Genomic DNA, 21,211 nt, shown 5'->3' on the forward strand with positions numbered 1-21,211 from the left:
ACATTTACTTTTTATAAATTTATGTTGTATTTTATAGCTTTATAATATATGCTACTATGTTTTCATTTGAATGTGGTAAATATACACTGATTTTTCTGTTACATGAAGCCTCAACCTTCTTACAGATCACTCAAATGAACAGCAGCACTTTGGTATTAAGTGAAGGAAAGTACAAATACACTCAGAGGAGGGCCAGGTACAGGAAACAGAGACAGAGAGTGCCAGGGCATAAGTCTGCAAGCCAGCTAACCCTCTTAATGCTGTAGCTAGTCTGAGTAGGTTCTGTACCTGCAGCAGAGCACACAACAACTGATACACACACAAGTTCCCCAAATGCCACCTACCAGGTTTGCTTCAGCTTCACATCCTGGGGAGATACGAATTTGGGTCTCCGGCAAACGTTTCTAACTGTGCCATAGACCAGGTTTTTCTGAACGAAGTCTGGGAAAAACAAACAAACACACACATATACACATATGGGATAGCAATGTTTTATAAACACAAATTAAATGGGTTGGAAAGCTAATCCAAATGTAAAGCTCACAATCAGTCTGTTAAAAAAATAAGGCAATTTTACACATTTCAAATATTCAAAAAGAAAACAGGTACCTGTAGGAGACTGGGTTTAATGACTAGATGAATGATTAGTAATTGACATATCAATTATACATGAGTGCTTTTAAATTGTTCCTTCCAATCTTGTTTAAACTATTATTTTGCTCAGCAATTTTTCCCAGCTTGGATATAAAAAAGCTTCAGCCCAGCCTGAGACCGATTTACCCCATCTTGAGCCAGTGGAATTTAGAGTTAATATAATAATTTTACTCTTATGAGTTTTTTTTCTTACTTTGACTAAACTTACCCTACAGAAATACTTCTCAACTTTTTAAAAACTGGACTGTCTTTAATAAATGAAATCCTTGCCCCATGCCCAAGATTCTCAGATTCCTCCTGAGGGCAGCAGTGGGGGGACAGGGGAACTATCGTTCATGTTGAAAAATCACAATACCTCTAAGTTAGACTACATGTCCCGACCCACCAGGAGAACTCTGTCAAGTCTTATTTTCTGCAGTAGAGTACAAACAATTTTCTTTCACTTGAAAAACTAACTCACCCTACTGCATTTCAGCATACACCCAGTGATCACCTAGGCGACACTGTGTCCCTTATGCCACAGCCCACATGGTCATCACGATGGGCACTCCTGGGGGGTCCCCACATTCTAATCGGGAGCCCATATAATCCAGAGATGGCTACCACAACCCCTTCAGTTACCCATCACTCAACCTCCCACCAATACTCTGCTAATTAGCTTAAACGGGCTTTTTATTGGTCTGTTGACTAACACTGCAATGAACCCGAAATGAGCTTTTACTGGTGAAATGAAAAGGTATTCAAGATAAGTGAACTGGATAAATATATGCGAGACCCATTCCCCACCGTCCCCTAGACAGGGTAAATATGAGGCCTTCTCCCTAATTTGCCCTCAAAGAGGATACACTAGGCGAAGTCCCTAAACAAGCCCTGATCTTGGGGATTCTGCCCAACTGATACCAGCTAACAGACGTCAGAATTCTGCCTCTGGAGTCTTGGCATTTGCCTTGAGCGACTGTTTCACGACAGGAGTCTAAAAGGCAGAGCCAAGTCTTCCCTGATCCTACAGAATGAGTCAGTTGTGCGTGTTTCTTAAACGTCCCTGCTTCCTCATAAATATTTAGTTAATAAATGTGAGTGGCAGGTTGCGGTCTGAGACTTGCTTTCACTCTACCTAGCAGTCAGGTTATGAAGGGAGAAGTTAACTCACCTCAAAGTACTTCTGTGGCTACTGTTATGTACCAACCAACAAACAAAAGAATTGTGTCCACCCAAGTGAGCTTGAGTGAGTCTGCAGCAAACATGCTTTTTCTTGCAGTCTGCAGTGAACTCAATGTGTGTGCTCTTCCCCACCCTCATCTTAACTGTTCTGTCCCCTGGGGTTGCTGCCTATGTTGAGAATGATAAAGGCTACATCTGACATTTCTGTTTGATCTGTTTTGATATAGTCCAGATACTTTAAAGAAATACTTCAAACTATGGTCAGCAGCAGTCAGATGGGTACTAGGTGTATAGACTTGTTCTTCAGGCCTGTCCTGACTTATTATTTCATATATTTCTCACCATCCCCTTTAATGCACTTGAGTTTATCAGACTGTGGATTGCAAACCACCTCACATATGACTTGTGTTCCCCAGCTGACACTGCAGACTGTAAGCAGTTCTCGCTGTAGCGTAGAAGAAACTTTTAGGCTCTCTGTACAGGCACATTGAGAGGGCAGCAATTCTACTTTAAGTAAAACCACAAGTGCTACAAACCACAAGCAAAACCAACTGGCTAAAAGCAAGCAGACAGAGTGGATTTAGGATAATTCACCAAAAACACTTTGCTGCCCTCCAAACAGAAGGTCCACAAAAATAAAGAAAATAATAAACTATGCTTAAAGGAAGGCCCACTTAATTTTCCTGAAAAATGATGAAAACTCAGAGGGATTCAGAGTTTAAAATGTGAATTTAAAGGCAAAACTGAACTGAACAGGGATGGACTGATAAATCTCTGTGAAAATGGCTTGAGAGAAGCCACAAAAAACCTGAAACTTAAAAAAAAAAAAAAAAAAAAGTCACAAATAAGCCACTGGAAGGCCTGACCAAAGGGCGTTTGGTCTGTTTCTGTCTATCTGCCTGTCTGTCAAGGCAACCAGAACAAGCCAAGGCCCAGACTCAGGATACCACGAGCAGAGCATCTGAAAATCTGCTTCCCAACAACGTTTAGTTGAAGTGTGTGCCTACCATGTGTTTAGCCGGCCGGCCATCTATGCTGAAGGTGTCTACAGAAAGCAGAGCTGCACAGCAGAACCACTATGACACGTGTCAGCGACCTGGACACAGGGACGCCCATGGCCTACAGGACAACCGCCACTGCCCACAGGCTGATGCTGCTTGTCCTCCACAAGGAGGGCTCCTGTCCCCTCCTATCACCCCCCAGGCAGCTCCCCACCCATCCCTCTGGTGGGCCTCTATGCCCCCTTCCAGTCTGGCAGCGCTTCAGGAGCAGGGACCACCCCATCCTTCTCTTTCCTGGCTCTCAATGTGTGTGCGGACTTTCTCCAGGGTTAAAATGGAAAAGGCAAAGCCAGCAGATGACCAGGTCCTGCTGGGTGAGTGCAGAGGGTCAGGAAGTATCTTTTTTCTTTTGGCCAGATCAAGCAGCTTGCGGGATCTCAGTTCCCCAACCAGGGATTGAACCCAGGCCACAGCAGTGAAAGCTCGGAATCCTAACCACTAGGCCACCAGGGAACTCCAGGAAGTACCTTTGAAGTCTAATTCGTATGTGTGCTTTCCTGCCTGGAACTTCAGAGTGGCAGCCTGGGGGTCAGACCCTGCGGCACAGTACGCCAGGTAGGCCTTCTCCACGTCGCTGTTGCTGACGCTGGTCACGGGGTGCTCCACGCCCTGTGAAGGCAAAGCCAGATACGAGGTGAAGGCAAGAAGAAGACAGACGCTGGGGGCCGTCTGCACCACCCACAAATGTGCCCACGGTGGTTGTTTGTGTCCTGGGGGAGGCAGAGGAGAGGAGCCGGGCACGGTGCGGTGGCAGGAGAGGGAGGCACAGGAAAGGAGCCGACGCAACTACCTCCTGAAAGCTGCTCAGGAAACAGAAGCCCATACACGAGGACCCCGCTAACCCGGACAATGCATGGGAGCGATGAGAGAGAGGGCATTCAATTACTCATGACGGATGATACAACCCTTCAAAGGAAGGTGAAACATCAATGGTGAATTCTCAAATGCTGCTTCACTGAGGGCCTGAGCGACGCTACCTCCTCTGTCCCTTGTTCCCACCACCCTTTAATCAGAGTTCAGTTCTCCTTGCTGTTGTCTTTTTCTGGTCTCTTGGAGAGCTCTATTTTTTCAATTATCCATTTTGATCCCTCATCCTCTTTCCCATTACCTACATGATATCAAAGATTTTGGAATGGACTTGAGTTTGAATTCTGGCTCTCGAATCTGCTTCCTCTATAACCTCAGCACGTTATTGGAACCTCTCTGAACCTCAATGATCTCAACTCTATGACAGGAATAACAACAGAATTTAAATCATACTCATGTCATTATACAATAGGACCATCCCATCCTCAAAGACCTGGAAAAATGATTAAAATAAGGCACAGAGAGCCCTTAGCACAGTGCCTGGAACAAAAAGCAAAGGTGCCGCAGAAATAGAGGCAGATACCTGGGCATACAAGTCTGAAGTTTGGAGAGGAATCTGGTCTACAGACAGAGATGCAGACATCACTCAAGGTGGCCACCAATGTCAGAAGAGCTGGGGTTCAGGCTAGACCCCGGGAAACGCCAACATTCACAAAGAAAAGTAGAAAAAAGAAGCCCATGAAGGAGACAGAGGAGGAGCAAAAAAGGAGAGTGAGGCTCAAATGTGACATATGAAACATTTTTTCAATAAAATAAATAAGAACTTTTAAAATTTTAAATAAACAAATCAAACAAAACAAAAGCAAGCACACAGATACACAGACAGACTGGTGTTACCAAAGGGGAAACAAAGGGGAGGTGAGGAGAGGGTGAAATGGGTAAAGGAGGCCAACCGGTGACAGATGGAAAATAAACCTTTGGTGGTGAGCACGCTGCAGTGTACGTAGAAGTCAAGATACATCGTTGCACACATGAAACTCATGTAATATTAGAAAACAATAAGTAACTGAATAATTAATTTAATCTAATTAAAGAAAGAAAGGAAAGGAAGGAGGGAGTGGGTAACAAGCTCGGTGGAGACTGGCAATGCCACAGGATTTGGCACCTGGGCCCTCTGCCAGCGGCTATGGCTGGTGACGGCTGTGCTGAACCGGGTCCCACCTCCTGCAGGCGTTCCATGAATGGTGACCAGATGAACAGAAGTAAGATTCTGGCAAGTGGAGGAATAAATGGAAGTCTTCCCTTTCAAGCAGAGATAGATGGGTTGTTTGGGTACAAAAGGGTGAGGGCAATTGTAGAGCTTTTAGATCAAACCAAAGGAGATCACAGGAGAGGGGAAAAGGCAAAAGGTAAATCGACACAAGAAGACTGTTGAGAATAATCCAGCCCGGATACAGGTTGGGGTAATGCGTCGTGGAGCCCACCATCTCAGGGACGGCAGGTTCAACGTGGGAAAACTCAGTGGGCCAAAAAAGAGTAACACATTTATACACAAGATTAGGTTATGGATTAAACTGTAACCCCCAAAAAGACATGTTGAAGTCTTAACCCCCAGTACCTCGGAATGTGACCTTATTTGGAAATAGGGTCATTGCAGATGTAATTATTTAAGATGAGATCATACTGGAGTAGGTGGGCCCTTAACCAACATGACCAATGTCCTCATAAGAGGACGGCCACATGAGGAATGCTACTGATGAGCAGGTAGAGATTAGAGTGATGCAAATACAACTGAGGAACACCACAGATCACCAGCAAACCACCAGAACTGAGGAAAAGACAAGCAAGAATTCCCTACAGGTTTCAGAGAAAACATGGCCCTGCTGCCACCTGGATTTCAGTTTCCAGCCTCCAGAGCTGTGAGACAACAAACCCCTGCTGCTCTAAGCCACCTAGTTTGTGGTACTTTGCTATGATGACCCAGGAAATTAATACAGGGTGGAGGCAACCTGGACCTGAAATTTGGGCGTATATCCTGAGCTCAGGCAGAAAAGAACCCAGCTTTTCTGATAATCAAGAGAAAACTGTCTTGAACTGGCAATTAGCAGAAAACTAAGAAAGAAATCCAATTATAGGGTGACATCAGAAGTGTGTGGAAAAGGAAGAGCTAGAATGGACAGGTCACCCTATGAGGGGCCCTGCCGTTGGTACAAAATGAGACCATACAGCCGAAAGTCACCGAGTCCGCACGTGCACATCTGAATGCACCAGCGTGTGGTATGTTGGTAAAACCCACAGTTTATTCCCAGAGATTCTCGCTATTCTAAATACTCAATGTTCTAAACTATGCACTCTGGCTACACTGCAATAAAGGAGTAGCAGCCTAGAAAAGAAAAAGGGAAAACCCTGAGTTCGGTTGTTTGGAGGAGAAAGACCCCTGTCCCCAAAGTTGTGACAACGCAGTTTCTGAAGTCACCCAGGGTCCCGTATCATCCCACTCAGCTCCCAGAAGGGGGACGAATCACCAAACAAAACGTGAGCGGCTGTCACATTTGCCAGTTGCTTCTTGCCTGCTGTGTGTTCCTCCATGACGCCTCCGGGTGAGCTCCACTCATCATCATCTCTCCCGCTCAATGCCAGGCTTGGCCTCTGCACCCCCCTCCTGACCAAACCCAGAGCAATGCTGGAGAGCCTCCCTGGACAAATCCAGGGAAGACAGAAGGAACCCCCAGGACGCTCAGAGAGGGAGACGGGTTGGGAAGAGGACGGACAGAGCAGTGAAGCGGGAAGGCCGGCACTGGCAGAAGTGGAGGGGAAGAATGAGGGCACAAGCCATCTCCTGAGAGTGACCGTGTCCAACTGGCCAGCGGGCACAGGCAGCAACACCTCTGTCCTTCAACTGGCCAGTCTAACTCCTGAGGATCTGCCAGGTACAGGCACCACCCTCAGCAGGGGGGGCACACCAGTGGCAAAAGCTCCCATGAAGCTCACATTACCGAGTCCCAGAGAAAAAGATATCCCAAGTGCAGTAGAAACTAAAGCCTTACTACTATAGCATCTTACAACCCAGAAGAATACAAATGTCTATTAGACCACATATCCCAATTTTCATTTGGGAGAACGTGTCACTATTGAAATGGTGACCTCCCTATACTTATACCTCTACAGGTAACCAGGGGGCTCCCTTTAATCTGATTCATCCACAAACATCTTTGAATAATTAACAGCAGCAATTATTCGACACAGATACCAAATCAACAGCTGAAATCAGTCAATTTTCATATACCTGCCCACCTTCTGTAAAGTTGCTGCTACAGATAAGGCAGAAAGCTAGCTTTGAAAAGCCTTCAGCTTTATTCCACAGCTACACAAACACTCCAGCACACACAGGCACTTGCTCTGGAGTTACTGCTCAACAGTAAGAGAGGCATCTTTCTACCCCATTTAACGAAATGTGATCTCACTACAACTAAAGTCATTCAGTCCTGATGAACGAACAGATAGCTAATTGTTCAAAGATGGAACCTCATACAAATGAACTCTAAATTATCCCATTTTGCCATAATTCCTGCAAAGCAAGTGCGTCATAAGGGGACCTGGGGATCTTTGGCTCTGTCAAGGGCTCCCCAGAGCAATCCTTGTGCCCATGTTTGGAAAGGCTCCCCCATCATGGACCCTCAGGAAGGAACACTCACCCTCTTTCCGTGACACTTACTTGTCTTCCATACTCCTGCCAAAAGCCAAATTCATCGTTCCAGTACCAAACCCACTCAGTGGTGAGGACAAAGTGTGGAGGTTTGGTGAGCGAGGAGGCCGTGGAGAGGCGGCGAGCCAAGGTGGAACCAAACGTCATGGAGTTAAAGTTCAGAAAACCAGTGAGAAAGCTACTGGTGCACACGATCCTACAAAAGAACATGAGAAGTAAACTGAAAACCCACCAGCCACATGGACTCAGATACTCAGCTCCCCCATGGTCTTCTAGATACTCTGCTGGAAGATGTGAACATACATGTGACCTGAACATTTACAAAAATGTGTTGGGGTGGGATGCGGGACCTGCTTTTTAAGATCCATTTTGCTGTGTGAAAATAATAAAATCACAGTAATATGGAAAACCTGTTATCATGACATTCCTTTCACTACACAGAAAACGCTGGTTAAAATATTCTTTTTTAAAATGCATTGCTGAGATAGCAAGAAACAGAAATCCTCAGAAGCCAAAAATAGTTTAACATACATTGAATGCATGTGGGCCAGCCCCTGTACGAAGTGCTTTGTACATATTAAGGGATTAAGTCTTCATAACACTGAAGTTGCAACTTATCCCCATTTCACAGATATGAAAACAGAAGCCCAGGAAGGTTCAGAAACCTGTCCAAGGTCAAACAGCTAATCGATGGCAGAGCTGGGGTTTAAGTCAAGCAGTTTGGCAGAACAGCCTGTACTCTGAGCCACCAGGATCTATTCCCTTTCCAAATGCTGAAGTGCCCCAAGAGCAAACGGAAGGTCTGGAACCAGACAGGTCAATGAGGACTAAAGCCAGTGGCTGTCCAAGGGCAGTGTCAGTGAGTAACGACAAAAAGCCCTATTTTTAGCAGCAATGAGGAAACAGAAAACAAATGTAGGATCTGAATATGGTCAGGGGTCAAATCTCCGAAGAGACACTTCTGCATAAAACCATGATCCTAAAAGACTACATATATCCTTAGTGAAGGGAGGCCAGGAAAGGAATCTGCTTTGCAAAGAAAGTCAGCAAGGAAATTTGCCTGTGTCAGTGTTAGCTTTGGATGGAAAGGAAGAAAACTTCCACTGAGAACTCATAAACCACTCAGGCCTCACAAAAGTTAATTCACACTTCCTGCGTGAGAATTAACTTGAAAGACTCACCGTGGCAATTCCCAGAGAAGCAAACACAAATCCCCTCTGGAAGGAATTCACCTTCAACTCAGGCCTCAAAAGAATTTCCACAGGTAAAGTTTCAGCAAACATGGGCTTACAATCAAATAAATCAGGAACAAGACACCATGAGCAAAACCCAGCAAAAACAATCAGTCCACCAAAGACAACAAACATTAGAGTTCTTGGATATAAATATGCAATATGTATGAAGTGTTTTTGAAAGTTAAATTGAGTATCACAAGTATGAGTTAAGGATAAAGAAACTATAAGAAACTGGACAGCCACATGTAAAAGTATGAAATTAGAACACTCCCTAACACCATACACAAAAATAAACTCAAAATGGATTAAAGACCTAAATGTAAGGCCAGACACTATAAAACTCTTAGAGGAAAACATAGGCAGAACACTCTATGACATAAATCACAGCAAGATCCTTTTTGACCCACCTCCTAGAGAAATGGAAATAAAAACAAAAATAAACAAATGGGACCTAATGGAACTTAAAAGCTTTTGCACAGCAAAGGAAAACATAAACAAGACAAAAAGACAACCCTCAGAATGGGAGAAAACATTTGCAAATGAAGCAGCTGACAAAGGATTAATCTACAAAATAAATAAACAGCTCATGCAGCTCAATATCAAAAAACAAAGAACCCAATCCAAAAATGGGCAGAAGACTTAGACATTTCTCAACATCACTAATCATTAGAGAAATGCAAATCAAAACTACAATGAGGTATCACCTCACATCAGTCAGAATGGCCATCATCAAAAAATCTACAAACAATAAATGCTGGAGAGGGTGTAGAGAAAAGGGAACCCTTCTTGCACTGTTGGTGGGAATGTAAATTGATACAGCCACTATGGAGAACAGTATGGAAGTTCCTTAAAAAACTAAAAATAGAACTACTATATGACCCAGCAATCCCACTACTGGGCATATACCCTGAGAAAACCATAATTCAGAATCATGTACCACAATGTTCACTGCAGCTCTATTTACGATAGCCAGGACATGGAAGCAACCTAAGTGTCCATCGACAGATGAATGGATAAAGAAGATGTGGCACATATATACAATGGAATATTACTCAGCCATAAAAAGAAACGAAATTGAGTTATTTGTAGTGAAGTGGATGGACCTAGAGTCGGTCATACAGAGTGAAGTAAGTCAGAAAGAGAAAAACAAATACCGTATGCTAACACATATATATGGAATCTAAAAAAAAAAATTTTTTTTTAATGGTTCTAAAGAACCTAGGGGCAGGAAAGGAATAAAGACGCAGACGTAGAGAATGGACTTGAGGACATGGGGAGGGGGAAGGGTAAGCTGGGACGAATTAAGAGAGTGGCATGGACTTATATATACTACCAAATGTAAAATAGATAGATAGTGGGAAGCAGCCGCATAGCACAGGGAGATCAGCTCGGTGCTGTGTGACCACCTAGAGGGGTGGGATAGGGAGGGTGGGAGGGAGACGCAAGAGGGAGGGGATATGGGGAGATATGTACATGTATAACTGATTCACTTTGTTACAAAGCAGAAACTAACACACCATTGTAAAGCAATTATCCAATAAAGATGTTATTAAAATAAATAAAATAAAATAAACTATAAGAATGAACCAGGTAGGGCTTCCCTGGTGGCACAGTGGTTGGGAATCTGTCTGCCAATGCAAGGGACACAGGTTTGAGTCCTGGCCCCAGGAGATCCCACATGCCACGGAGCAACTAAGCCCGTGTGCCACAACTACTGATCCTGCGCTCAAGAGCCCACAAGCCACAACTACTGAGCTACGTGCCACAACTACTGAAGCCCATGCACCTAGAGCCCATGCTCCGCAACAAGAGAAGCCACGACAATGAGAAGCCTGTGCACCACAACAAAGAGTAGCCCCCACTCGCCACAACTAGAGAAAGCCTACACACAGCAAGGATGACCCAACACAGCCAAAAATAAAAACAAACAAATAAATAAATAAATTTATATAAAAAAAGAATTAACCAGATAACTTTGAAATTAATATTATTAATTAATTAATATTAATTAATATTATTAACTAACCTTTAGAATTAATTAACCTTTAGAATTAATATAATAATTAAAAAATTTAAACCACAATAGATAGGACACAGTGCAACTCAGACAAGGCTGAACTAGTGAACTGGGTGAACAAGTGAAGCAATTCCCCTGCATACAGCAGAGAGAATGAGAGAAGTTAAAAGACATAAAAGATAAAGCAAGAAGACCTTAACATATGTCTAACCAGAAGTTCAGAGAAGCAATACTTGAAGAGATCATGCCTGAGGAGCTTCCAGAATTGATTAAACATAAAGCCTCCCACTCAGAAAGCACAACAAATTGTAAGTAGATTAAATAAATATAAATCCACACATAGACAGATCTTAGTGAAACTGTAGCACCAAAGAATGACGAGATATTTAAAGTAGTCAGAGAGAAAAAAGAGATTACCTATCATGATGGGTTGAACTGTGTCCTTACAAAGATATATTCGAGTCCTAACTCTTGGTACCTGTAAATTTGGAAATATGGTCTTCACAGATGTAATCAAGTTATGATGAGGTCATACTCAATTAGCTTGAGCCCTAATTCAATGACTGGTGTCCTTATAAGAAGAAGGAAATTTGGACACAGACAGAGACACGTGGGAGAAAGCCATGAGACAACAAAGGTAGAGATTACAGCAATGCAGCTATAAACCTGGGAATGCCAAGGAACACCAAGGACTGCTAACAACCACCAGGAGCTAGGAAGAAACAAGGAAGGATCTTCCCCTGGAGTCTTCAGACAGAGCATGGCCCTGCTGACACCTTGACTTTGGACTTCCAGCCTCCAGAACTATGACAATAAATTTTTGTTGTCTTAAGTCACCAAGTTTCTGGCAATCTGTTATGGTAGCCCCAAAAAACTAACACATTTATACTGACAGCGAACTTCTAAATAGAAGCAATGGAAGCAGAAAACAATGGAATAATCTTTGAAGAACTGAGAGAAAATACCCAATAAAACTATCTTTCAAGAATGAAGATGAAATAAAAACACTTTCAAACAAAAAATACATCTGCCCCTAGACTCTCACTAAACTAACTTCTAGAACATGAACTCAAAGGAAAATGATCCTCACAGAAACATATGAACAAAGGAATTGTGCGCAAAAACAAAATGGTAAACCTAAACGTCCATCCACAGATGAATGGATAAAAAAGATGTGGTACATATATACAATGGAATATTACTCAGCCATAAAAAAGAACAAAATAATGTCATTTGCAGCAATGTGGATGCAACTAGAATTATCATACTAAGTGAAGTCGGAAAGAGAAAGACAAATACCATATAATATCACTTATATGTGGAGTCTAAAACATGACACAAATGAACCTATCTATGAAACAGAAACAGAAACATGGACATAGAGACAGACTGGTGGTTGCCAAGGGGGAGGGGGAAGGGGGCTGGAGGAGGGATGGAGTGGGAGGTGGGGTTTGGCAGATGTAAGCTTTTATAAATAGAATGGACAAACAACAAAGTCCTACTGTATAGCACAGAAAACTATATTCAATATCGTATGATAAACCATAATGGAAAAGAATATCTAAAAACAGGTATATACATGTATAACTGAATCACTATGCTGTACAGCAGACAATAGCACAACACTATAAATCAACTATACTTCGGGGAGTTCCCTGGTGGCCTAGTGGTTAGGATTCCAGGCTTTCACTGCTGTGGCCCATGTTTAATCCCTGGTCAGGGAACTGAGATCCTACAAGCTGTGTGGCGAGGCCAAAAAAAGAAAAAAAAAACCCTATACTTCAATATGAAATAAATATTGATTAAAAGAAAACATTAAAAAAACCAAAATGGTAAACATTTAAATTTAAACAAATACTGACTGTATAAAACAAGGCTAATTTCTAACTTCTGGGATTAAGAAAATAATAGAAGCAATATTTACACAGCACATCTTACATGCCTGGCATTGTTCTGAGTGTTTTACACACATTAATTCTTTTAATTCTCAAAATAACACTTTGATATAGGAACTATTATTTTTATCTACTTGACATATGCAGAAACTGAGGCACAGGACGGCTAAGTACTTTTCCCAAATTCACACAAGTAGTATATAAGTATGAATGGAACTAGTCAGAATTCAAGTGTTCAAGATTCTTTTATTGTTCAGGAGAATGATAAAAGGTATAGATTAGCTTAAATTGTTAAACTAAGGTATATTAAGTTACAGGGTCTGTTTTCCAGGGTAATCACTAAAAGAACAGAAATTCACTATGTAACTTCCAAATTAGTAGATGAGGGGGAAAACAAAAAATCAAATGTGGAAACATCTCAGAGAAGATCAAAAAGGGAAAAGAAAAATAGAAAAAGCAGGTCAAATAGCAAAAACCAAAACAGACAGTAGAATAAATAAATTCAAATGTATAGGTAATCACAACAAATGGATAAACCACAATATTTAACTTTTGATTAAAAGAGAAAGATTGTCATACTGAAAAAATAACCAGTTCTACAGTGTTTACAGGAAATATAACTAAAATGTAAACAAAAGAGCTTGAAAGTAAAATAGTGAACAGTAGCTAAAAAAAAAGCTGGCTTAGTTATATATATTAATATCAAACGAAACAGACTTAAGGCATAAAAGCATTACTAGAAATAAAAAGCATCCACTTTCTATTACTAATAGGCTCAATTTAACAGGAAGATAAAAGTTTTAAACTTCTATATACTTCATAATAGTTTTTAAATATATAAAATAAAAATTGATGGAATTACAAGGAGAACCGACAAATTCATAGTGAATGTTAACATACCTTTGAGTAACTGACACAGAAGCAGACAAAGAAATCAATAAGGATAAAGAAGATTAGAACCACACAATTAACACACTTCATCTAACACCACAGCCAAAAGACTCTGCATACACAGAATTTTACCAAAACTAACCATGTACTACACCCATAAAGCAAGCCTCAACAAAATTCGAAGAATCTCTTATATAGCCTGACCACAATGCAATCCATTTGAATTTAAATTTTAAAACTAATTTTAAAATACACTTAGAAATAAATCATGGGTCATCTAATCTATGAGATCAAAAAAGGAGAAAAGTTTGTTCCTCTAAAAAAGAAAAATATTAGTAAAATTAATAAATCTCTGCAAGATTGATCAAGAAAAAAGACAGGGAGAGAAAAAAGATTAGAACTGTAAAAGGGGACAAAATTAAAGATGGCATAGACAGTAAAAGGGATATTATAAGTAACTTTATGACAGTAAAAGTTTGAAAATAAATAAAATGAACAAACTCCTAGAAAAAATATCAACTTACCAAGTTGACTCAAGGAAAAACAGAAAACCTGACTGGTCCTAAAACAATTATAAGAAATTGGGTCAGTAGTTTAAAATCTTCTCAGGAATTAAACATCAGGCCCAGAAATTTTTAGAAACATGATCATTCAGGAAAAAAATAATTCTAATTTCACAGGATTTTTTCAGGATAGGAAAAGAATCCATCCCAATCTCATTTTTATGAGGCTAGGAATTTCATAATATAAAAACCAGGCATCATTTATACTGTACACCTGTAACTTATATAATATTGTACATCAACTATACTTCAATTAAAAAAACAGGCAAAGACAGTATGAAACAATTATAGACCAATCTTATTCAAACGTAAATACAAAAATCTTAGACCAAATACTGGCAATACAAAGTTCACCATCATGTGCATATGTGCATGTGTACACAGGCTACGTATGACTTCAGTCTGGGAATGCAATGGACTTAACATTAGAAAATTAATGCAAATCACTGCGTTAACAAGTAAAGGAGAACAAAACATTGGCTCTTAATTAACATAGAAATAGCACTCAATAAACTTCAATTTCCATACACAATTAAAAAAAACAAACTCCTGGCATACTAGGAATAAAACTAGAATTGATTAGCAATGCCAAAGGTTCCAAACATTCACACATGCTTAAGGAAAAACATTTTAAAATTACTCCTTTTACAATTAGGAAAAAAAGAAGAAAAGAATAATCTTTCAGCTATCACCACGTCTATTCAGCACGGTACAGGAGATCTTAGCCACTATAATAAGACAATAAAAAGAAATAAAATGTGTAAGAATTGAAAAGGGAAAACAAACTGCTATTCACAGATATTAATTTCTATACAGATATCTAGAACATATAGATAACTATACAGATAATTCAAATAAATTATCAGTAGATTCTGAGTTAAGGTATTTTAGTAAAGTTGCAGGATATAAGATAGAAAAGTCAACTGCATTTCTACACATCAGCAGGGAGAAAATACAGCAACAAAAAAATGTAACTAGGGATGTAATGCACAACATGATTAACTATAGTTAATGATGCTGTATGGTAATTTGAACGTTGCTAAGAAAATAAATATTAAAAATTCTCACAAGAAAAAAAATGGGTAGGGGTAACTATATGAGGTGCTGGATATTAACTAAACCTACTGCAGTAATCACTTGGCAATATACACTTGTGTCAAGTCATCGTGCTCTACACCTTAAACTTCTACAGTGTTGTATGTCAATTATCTCTCAAAAAAACTGGAGAAATTTTTTTTGAAAAAGGAAATGAAGAAGCTAATAAATCCCTAAAGAAAAAAAAAATCTAACAAAAGATATACAAGACCTTAATGGAGAAAATTAGAGAACTACTGAAAAATAGTAAAGAACGTTTAAATGAGATGCTATCACGTATATGAATAGAAAGCCTTGGCATCATTATGATGTCAGTTCTCCCCAAACTGATAATAGACAATGCAATTTCAAGTTAAAAAAAATCACAACAGTGTTTTTTGTGAAAACCAACGGGCAGATTTTAAAATTTCTAAAGAGGAGCAAAAGACCAAGAGGCAAGACAATTTGAGGAAAAATAAGGTGGGGATTTGCCTTATCACATGCTTAAACGTACTGTAAAGCTCTTCTACATGAGAGAGTGTGATGTTGACACAGAGACACCCAGACCAATGAAACAGAAGAGGCCAGAAACAGACGGGTGTGTATTTGCTAACTCAACACCTGACACAGACAGCACTGAAAACAGGTGCAAAAAAGATGGCCTACTTACAAAAGCAGTACTTAGCAGCTAAGTCTGAAATTAAGCTATAAAATGTATTCACATTTTGCCAAATCTGGCTCAGTTTTGGCGGGTTTAAAAATCGACTGACTTCTGGAAATGAATGGTAGATGGCTGCACTACAATGTGAATGTGTTTAATGCCACTGAACCTTACACTTAAAAATGGTTAAGATGGTAAATTTTATGTTATGTCTATTTTATCACAATTTTTAAATTTTATTTTTTTGCTGAGTAGAGTTTAAGACTTTTTTTTTTTTTGCTGTTCTTTCGTCCGTAAGAACATATCTTTCTAAAGATGTAGAGTCGAATTACAACATATTAAACAAATCACTTGGAATATTTCTTCTCTATGCGGTTTATCCTTTATCCCATATATATTTTGGTTCATTTGTCTCATTTTGATTTTTGTTTTGGTTTTTTTTTTTGATTTACTTTTTGAATACTTTTTTTTTTTTACTTTTTTTATCCTAACATTTTATTTTTTTAATGGCTTACTTCTTTCTTTAAAATTTTTTATTTTATATTGGAGTATAGTTGATTAACAACGTTGTCTTAGTTTCAGGTGTACAGCAAAGTGATTCAATTATACATATACATGTATCTATTCTTTTTCAAATTCTTTTCCCCTTTAGGTTATTACAGAATATTGAGCAGAGTTCCCTGTGCTATACGATAGGTCCTTGTTGGTAATCTATCTTAAATATAACAGTGTATACATGTCAATCCCAAACTCTAAATGTTTTAAATATATTTTTAAAAAGTGGTCTTTGGAAAAACTGGTAATTCATCTGCATAAGAATGAAACTGGACCTACACTTCACCACACGCAAGGAGAGGTTAATACAGTTCTTAAAATGTTAAAAATTTTTAAAGAAAATTCAGGACAAATATTTTATGGTCTCAGGATAAAGAAGGATTTCTTACAACACAAAAGGTATAAAACCTCCAAAAAAAAAAGAAAAGAAAAAAGTATAAAACTATAAAGGAAAGAATGGATAAATACTTCTCTTCATTAACAGATATCATAAGCTGACAGGAGTTCATTTATTTTCAACACACATTTAATACTCAGAAACTTGAAGAGTTCCAAAACTAACTAATGAAGAACACAACCTTCCCCCTCAACAAAACAAACTACAAGCACAGACATTTCACAGCAGAAGAAGCATAAATGGCCACTGAACATGTGAAGAGACACTTTCCCTCACCAGGACTCAGGGATATGAAAATGGAGACCTTATTTTACACCGAAGACTAGAAAAGCGCAGACGTCAGACTACACCAAATGTGCAGTACAATCACTGTGGAAAAGAATCTGGCATCCCCTGGCAGAACTGAGGAGGGACCAGCCTACCTCCCAGCAGGCGCACCCCTGAACGCCTACCCCAAGGAAGCCTGCACACACGTGGCCCGGGAGGAGCGTCAAGAACAGAGCCCTGAGAGAAGCCTCCAGGCAACAGTCCAGAGTAGCTCCATTCAGATGAGGTTCAAGGACAGGAGAGACTATCTGTGCTGACAGACGTTGGAACAGCAGTGGTTTACAGGGTGGGCACTGACTGGAAGCGGGTAGGAGGGGACCTTCTGGGTGATGAAAATGATCTACAGCTGGATCAGAGCGTTGGCTACTGCAAGCGTACATACCTTCCTCAAAACTCACTGAACTATATACTTAATATCTGTGCATGTCACCGAGTATAAATTTTAACTTAAAAAGCCTCAAAAAAAAGGGAAGAGAAAGAAAGGGGGGACGTAGGTAAGAGCTGGTTATGTGAGCCACTTAATCTTCTGAAGGGGGATAATTTGTTTCACATGCTTTACCAGTAGCAATTTGCATATAATTGCACCCTAAGCACAAATTTATTTTATCCACTCAAAAAACGGGCTCAAATTCTCTTCTTGGCAACACATTTTAGCAAGTTTAATCCAAGATTTGAAAATAAGGCTACCCAGGACTTCCCCATTTACTCTCAACTGACTAAGTGAAAATACTAGGACATACTTAGGAAAATAAAAAAGGTTGAACAATAAACAGTAGTTCAGCTGTATGACTTTACAGGCAAAGGCTGTAAATTTCACAAATGATTGCCTCTTCCTTTTCTGGACTAATCAATGAGGATATATTTACATGATCAATCCCAGCATCAAATAATTCGGAACTTACTTGGTACCCACCCCTTCTCTCCCCAAAGAGGAAGATGGGGCAACAAGGGCACCAGCCACCAGCAGGACCATCAACTCCCAATTTCGTGCAGGGAGCTTCCTGCCTCCTTACTCTGTGTGTGTGCGTCTGTGTATGAAGCCCATCAAAACTAAACCCTTCCGTGTCTAAACTTCCCGTACCACACACAAAAGCCCAGGCACAAAGCAGACACAAGTGACATATTTCATACCCATTTCTTGCAGGATTGCAATAGGCCTCTTCAATAAGGTACATTTTGTTCAGATCCTTCCACGAGCCTCCATCTAAGACTTGCCACCGATATGGCAAATGGAAGTGAACTCTACTGCACCTCTCTGAAATAAAGATATAAAGAAGTGAGCACACTGGCAATACACAGCCTGGCCCAGTCCCACGGTTCTCAAAGGGTATGGGGCTGCCTGCTGACCTGGGAACATTCTGGAAATCTGTGAGGGAGCCTTTTTTAATGCAGTCATACCTGAGCATTTAGATACCAAACACTATGCATTTTAGGATATACACTTTCCTTTTATGTCTCCCTTGTTAATAGGACATTAAACACATTAAACTGATTTTTTTAAAACTGTGTGTTGGTGGGTTACATTATGTATGAATTTCATGTCATGAGAGTAAAGAAGCTGATCATGAGATAGACGGTCGAAGGCTCCATGTCTGCAGGGGCAGTCTGTCGGTGCATTACTGCTATACACGTGACACTTGGATGGGGCGTGATCACACCAGAAACGGGAGCAGGTTCGTCTCTACCAGAACCATCCCAACCCCAGCAGGTCCTACAGCAGGTGGGTCAGCAGTGTGGTTTCAGCCCACCTTGATCTTTCTGGCTGCTAAGTTACTCACCCCTCCTCAACACACCCCACCCCCCAAAGGCATTGTACACACAGCCCGGGTCTACGGTTTCCATCCAACTACTCCCCCATGCCTTCCGTGTGCTCCCAGGGCCTGTACCTCCTAGCACTTCCTGCCCACCTTGCCTTGGCTCATGCCAGCCGCTCACCTGGAATGCTGCCCACACCCTCCCTCTACCTTTCAACAGACTGTGAGGTTCTGGTACATCCTGACGGAGGAATGTTGTGAGAGGAAAGAGAGACACGAAAGAAGAGCAATGGGAATCTTCACACTGACACCTGCAGGATTTATACTATTAGATAGAAAGATACATAGGTGTGGAATGCCTCTATTTGGGTAAAAGAACAGAAAAAACAAGATTAGCCAGACTCGGACTAAATACACATATATGCACACATTATTCCTTGCTGTGTGTGGGGGGGTGGGGGCGATGGGAGGACTGGGTGGCACAGCACAAAGTTATGAGGAGAGATTTGTTTTGAATTTTGAACCGCAAAAATATATAGTCCAAAAAATTAAACATCTAGTTAAGTGAAAAAAGATACAAAAGAGCGTTCATAGAGTGCACCTGTGTAAAGAGAAAGACTAAACATACACACTTGTGCTTGTATAAAATCTTGATGGAAAAATATTCAAGGAACTAGTAATAATGACTGTTTCTGAAGGGAATCTGGGTGCTGGGGAAAAGGGTTGTGATGAAGACATTTCTTACTGTCTTTTGTACATTTTTAATTCATCTTTCAAAATAGTAACAGTAAAGCATGGCTAACTTGACATCTGAAAAAAATTAAAATTTTCTAACATCGTACGCAGTCTTTCAGGCAAGTCTTAATGCCACTTCTTTCCCAGAGACCCTGCCAGGGAGCAATGGGGTGGCAGGGACCGGGGAGGAAGTGGGGAGACGGCCTGGGCTTGTCAAAGCCCAGGCCTGGGGCCAGGCCGACAGGGCTTAGAGAACAGGAGGAGGGACCCCAACCAAGGAAATCTCTGCCAAGTTCAACCAGGCTGGAAACAGCCCCACTGGGGAGTCAGGATGTCCTGACCTGTCCAGAATTAGGGCAGGGATGGCTCACACCAGGCCAAACGGAGCCCTCTTAGACTCCTGACCAGGGGTGTGGACAATAAAGTGATAACCAGGGGCTCGACCTGAAGAGATAAGGCCACAGCTGTGGTCCAGAGGTCACGACCAAATAAGATTTCCTGTTTCCTCCTAAGGGGCACTAAGGGAAATGATGAGGAATGAGTGTTCAGTCGCTCATCTATACAGCCCAGCACAGGTGAGTCCTGGACAACCTGAAGAAAGGCTCTCCCCTTAAGAAGGCACCTGTCAGGGTAGGAGCACCACCCACCCCTCTCCAGGCTGACACTTCCTTGGGAAGGACATAGGGGCCAGGGGAAGGCACTGTGAGGCCTGAGGCTTCTAGCTCTTAATCCAACCTGCGCATGGAGCCCATGCTGCTCACAAGCTGGCAGGTGCCCTGAGGAGGAGGATGCCACGCAGGCCACTGCAGCCATGAAGATGGCAAGAGCGGAGTCCTAGCTCAGCGCTGGGGGTGTAAAGCCCCTTCTCTGCTACAACTTTCCTGGTCCTTCTGTCCCGTCTCTCAGTTTCCCTCCCTTCTTCCAATGTTCCCCACCTCACTGTTGCATTCCCAAGTCTAGGTTTTCTAGAAGGTTAGTCACAGAAACCAAATCAAATTGGCAAAGTACCCACATCCACATCCCCTTTCTCCCTACTTCCCTTAAAATGACAGATCACAGAGAAGAAGAAATCCAAAAGCACTGGAAAACAGAAGTACCATCAAAAGACCAGAATTACTAAAGAATTCCTAAAAATATGAAGCAGTAAGAACCAAACCAACAAAGAGAGAAAAATACATGCAGAATATGCAGAAGAGAGCCACCCCAGAAGTAGGAAGGAGCTGGGGGCTTCACAAACTCAGAGTCAGATGTAACAAGGAGCAAGAAAGACACCTGGACAAGAGCACTGAGAGGAATCAGGACCCAGTGGAGCAAGTGCCCCATCAGCGCCTTGCTTGTGCCCAGCAACCTTGTTCTTTGTCCCATGGAACACGTGGGTGTGGATATAGGGGCTGGAGAGAGAAGCATGCGAGAAAGCCATCAAAGCCCCCGCCCTGACCTTCGAACATACGCTAGCAGCCCCCGCAACCAAGCAAGACTTACCGCCTCTTCCCCATTAAGCCTGGAATCAGAATCGGCCTCCACCAGTAGGCACAGGGATTTGAGTACCAACATGGGCACACAACCAAGAGCCACCCAACACACGAGGAAAAATAACACAGACAGGCAGCTAACTCACACAGAAGAATCAAGCCCTAAGGAAATAATTTTTGGAGAAAACAGATCAAGAGAAACAACCAGACCTAAACATAAAAGCTAAGCCTATAAACTTCTGGAAA

The 21,211-nt window shown here is 41.3% G+C and overlaps 1 protein-coding gene across 2 annotated transcripts in view; it reads right to left on the reverse strand.

Annotated features, from left to right (window-relative positions):
• PARP12 (poly(ADP-ribose) polymerase family member 12) overlaps positions 1–21,211 on the reverse strand; it is a 44,342-nt gene that overhangs the window by 10,588 nt on the left and 12,543 nt on the right. For both annotated transcript variants that reach the window (XM_073809983.1, XM_004316469.4), the window contains exons 5-8: positions 18,136–18,259; positions 7,399–7,585; positions 3,344–3,485; positions 345–441 (exon numbers count right to left, since the gene is read on the reverse strand). In XM_073809983.1, coding sequence (XP_073666084.1) covers positions 345–441; positions 3,344–3,485; positions 7,399–7,585; positions 18,136–18,259 — 550 coding nt within the window. The remainder of the gene's footprint in view (positions 1–344; positions 442–3,343; positions 3,486–7,398; positions 7,586–18,135; positions 18,260–21,211) is intronic.

Source organism: Tursiops truncatus, chromosome 9 (assembly GCF_011762595.2).
Source record: "Tursiops truncatus isolate mTurTru1 chromosome 9, mTurTru1.mat.Y, whole genome shotgun sequence".
Taxonomy (NCBI): domain Eukaryota; kingdom Metazoa; phylum Chordata; class Mammalia; order Artiodactyla; family Delphinidae; genus Tursiops; species Tursiops truncatus.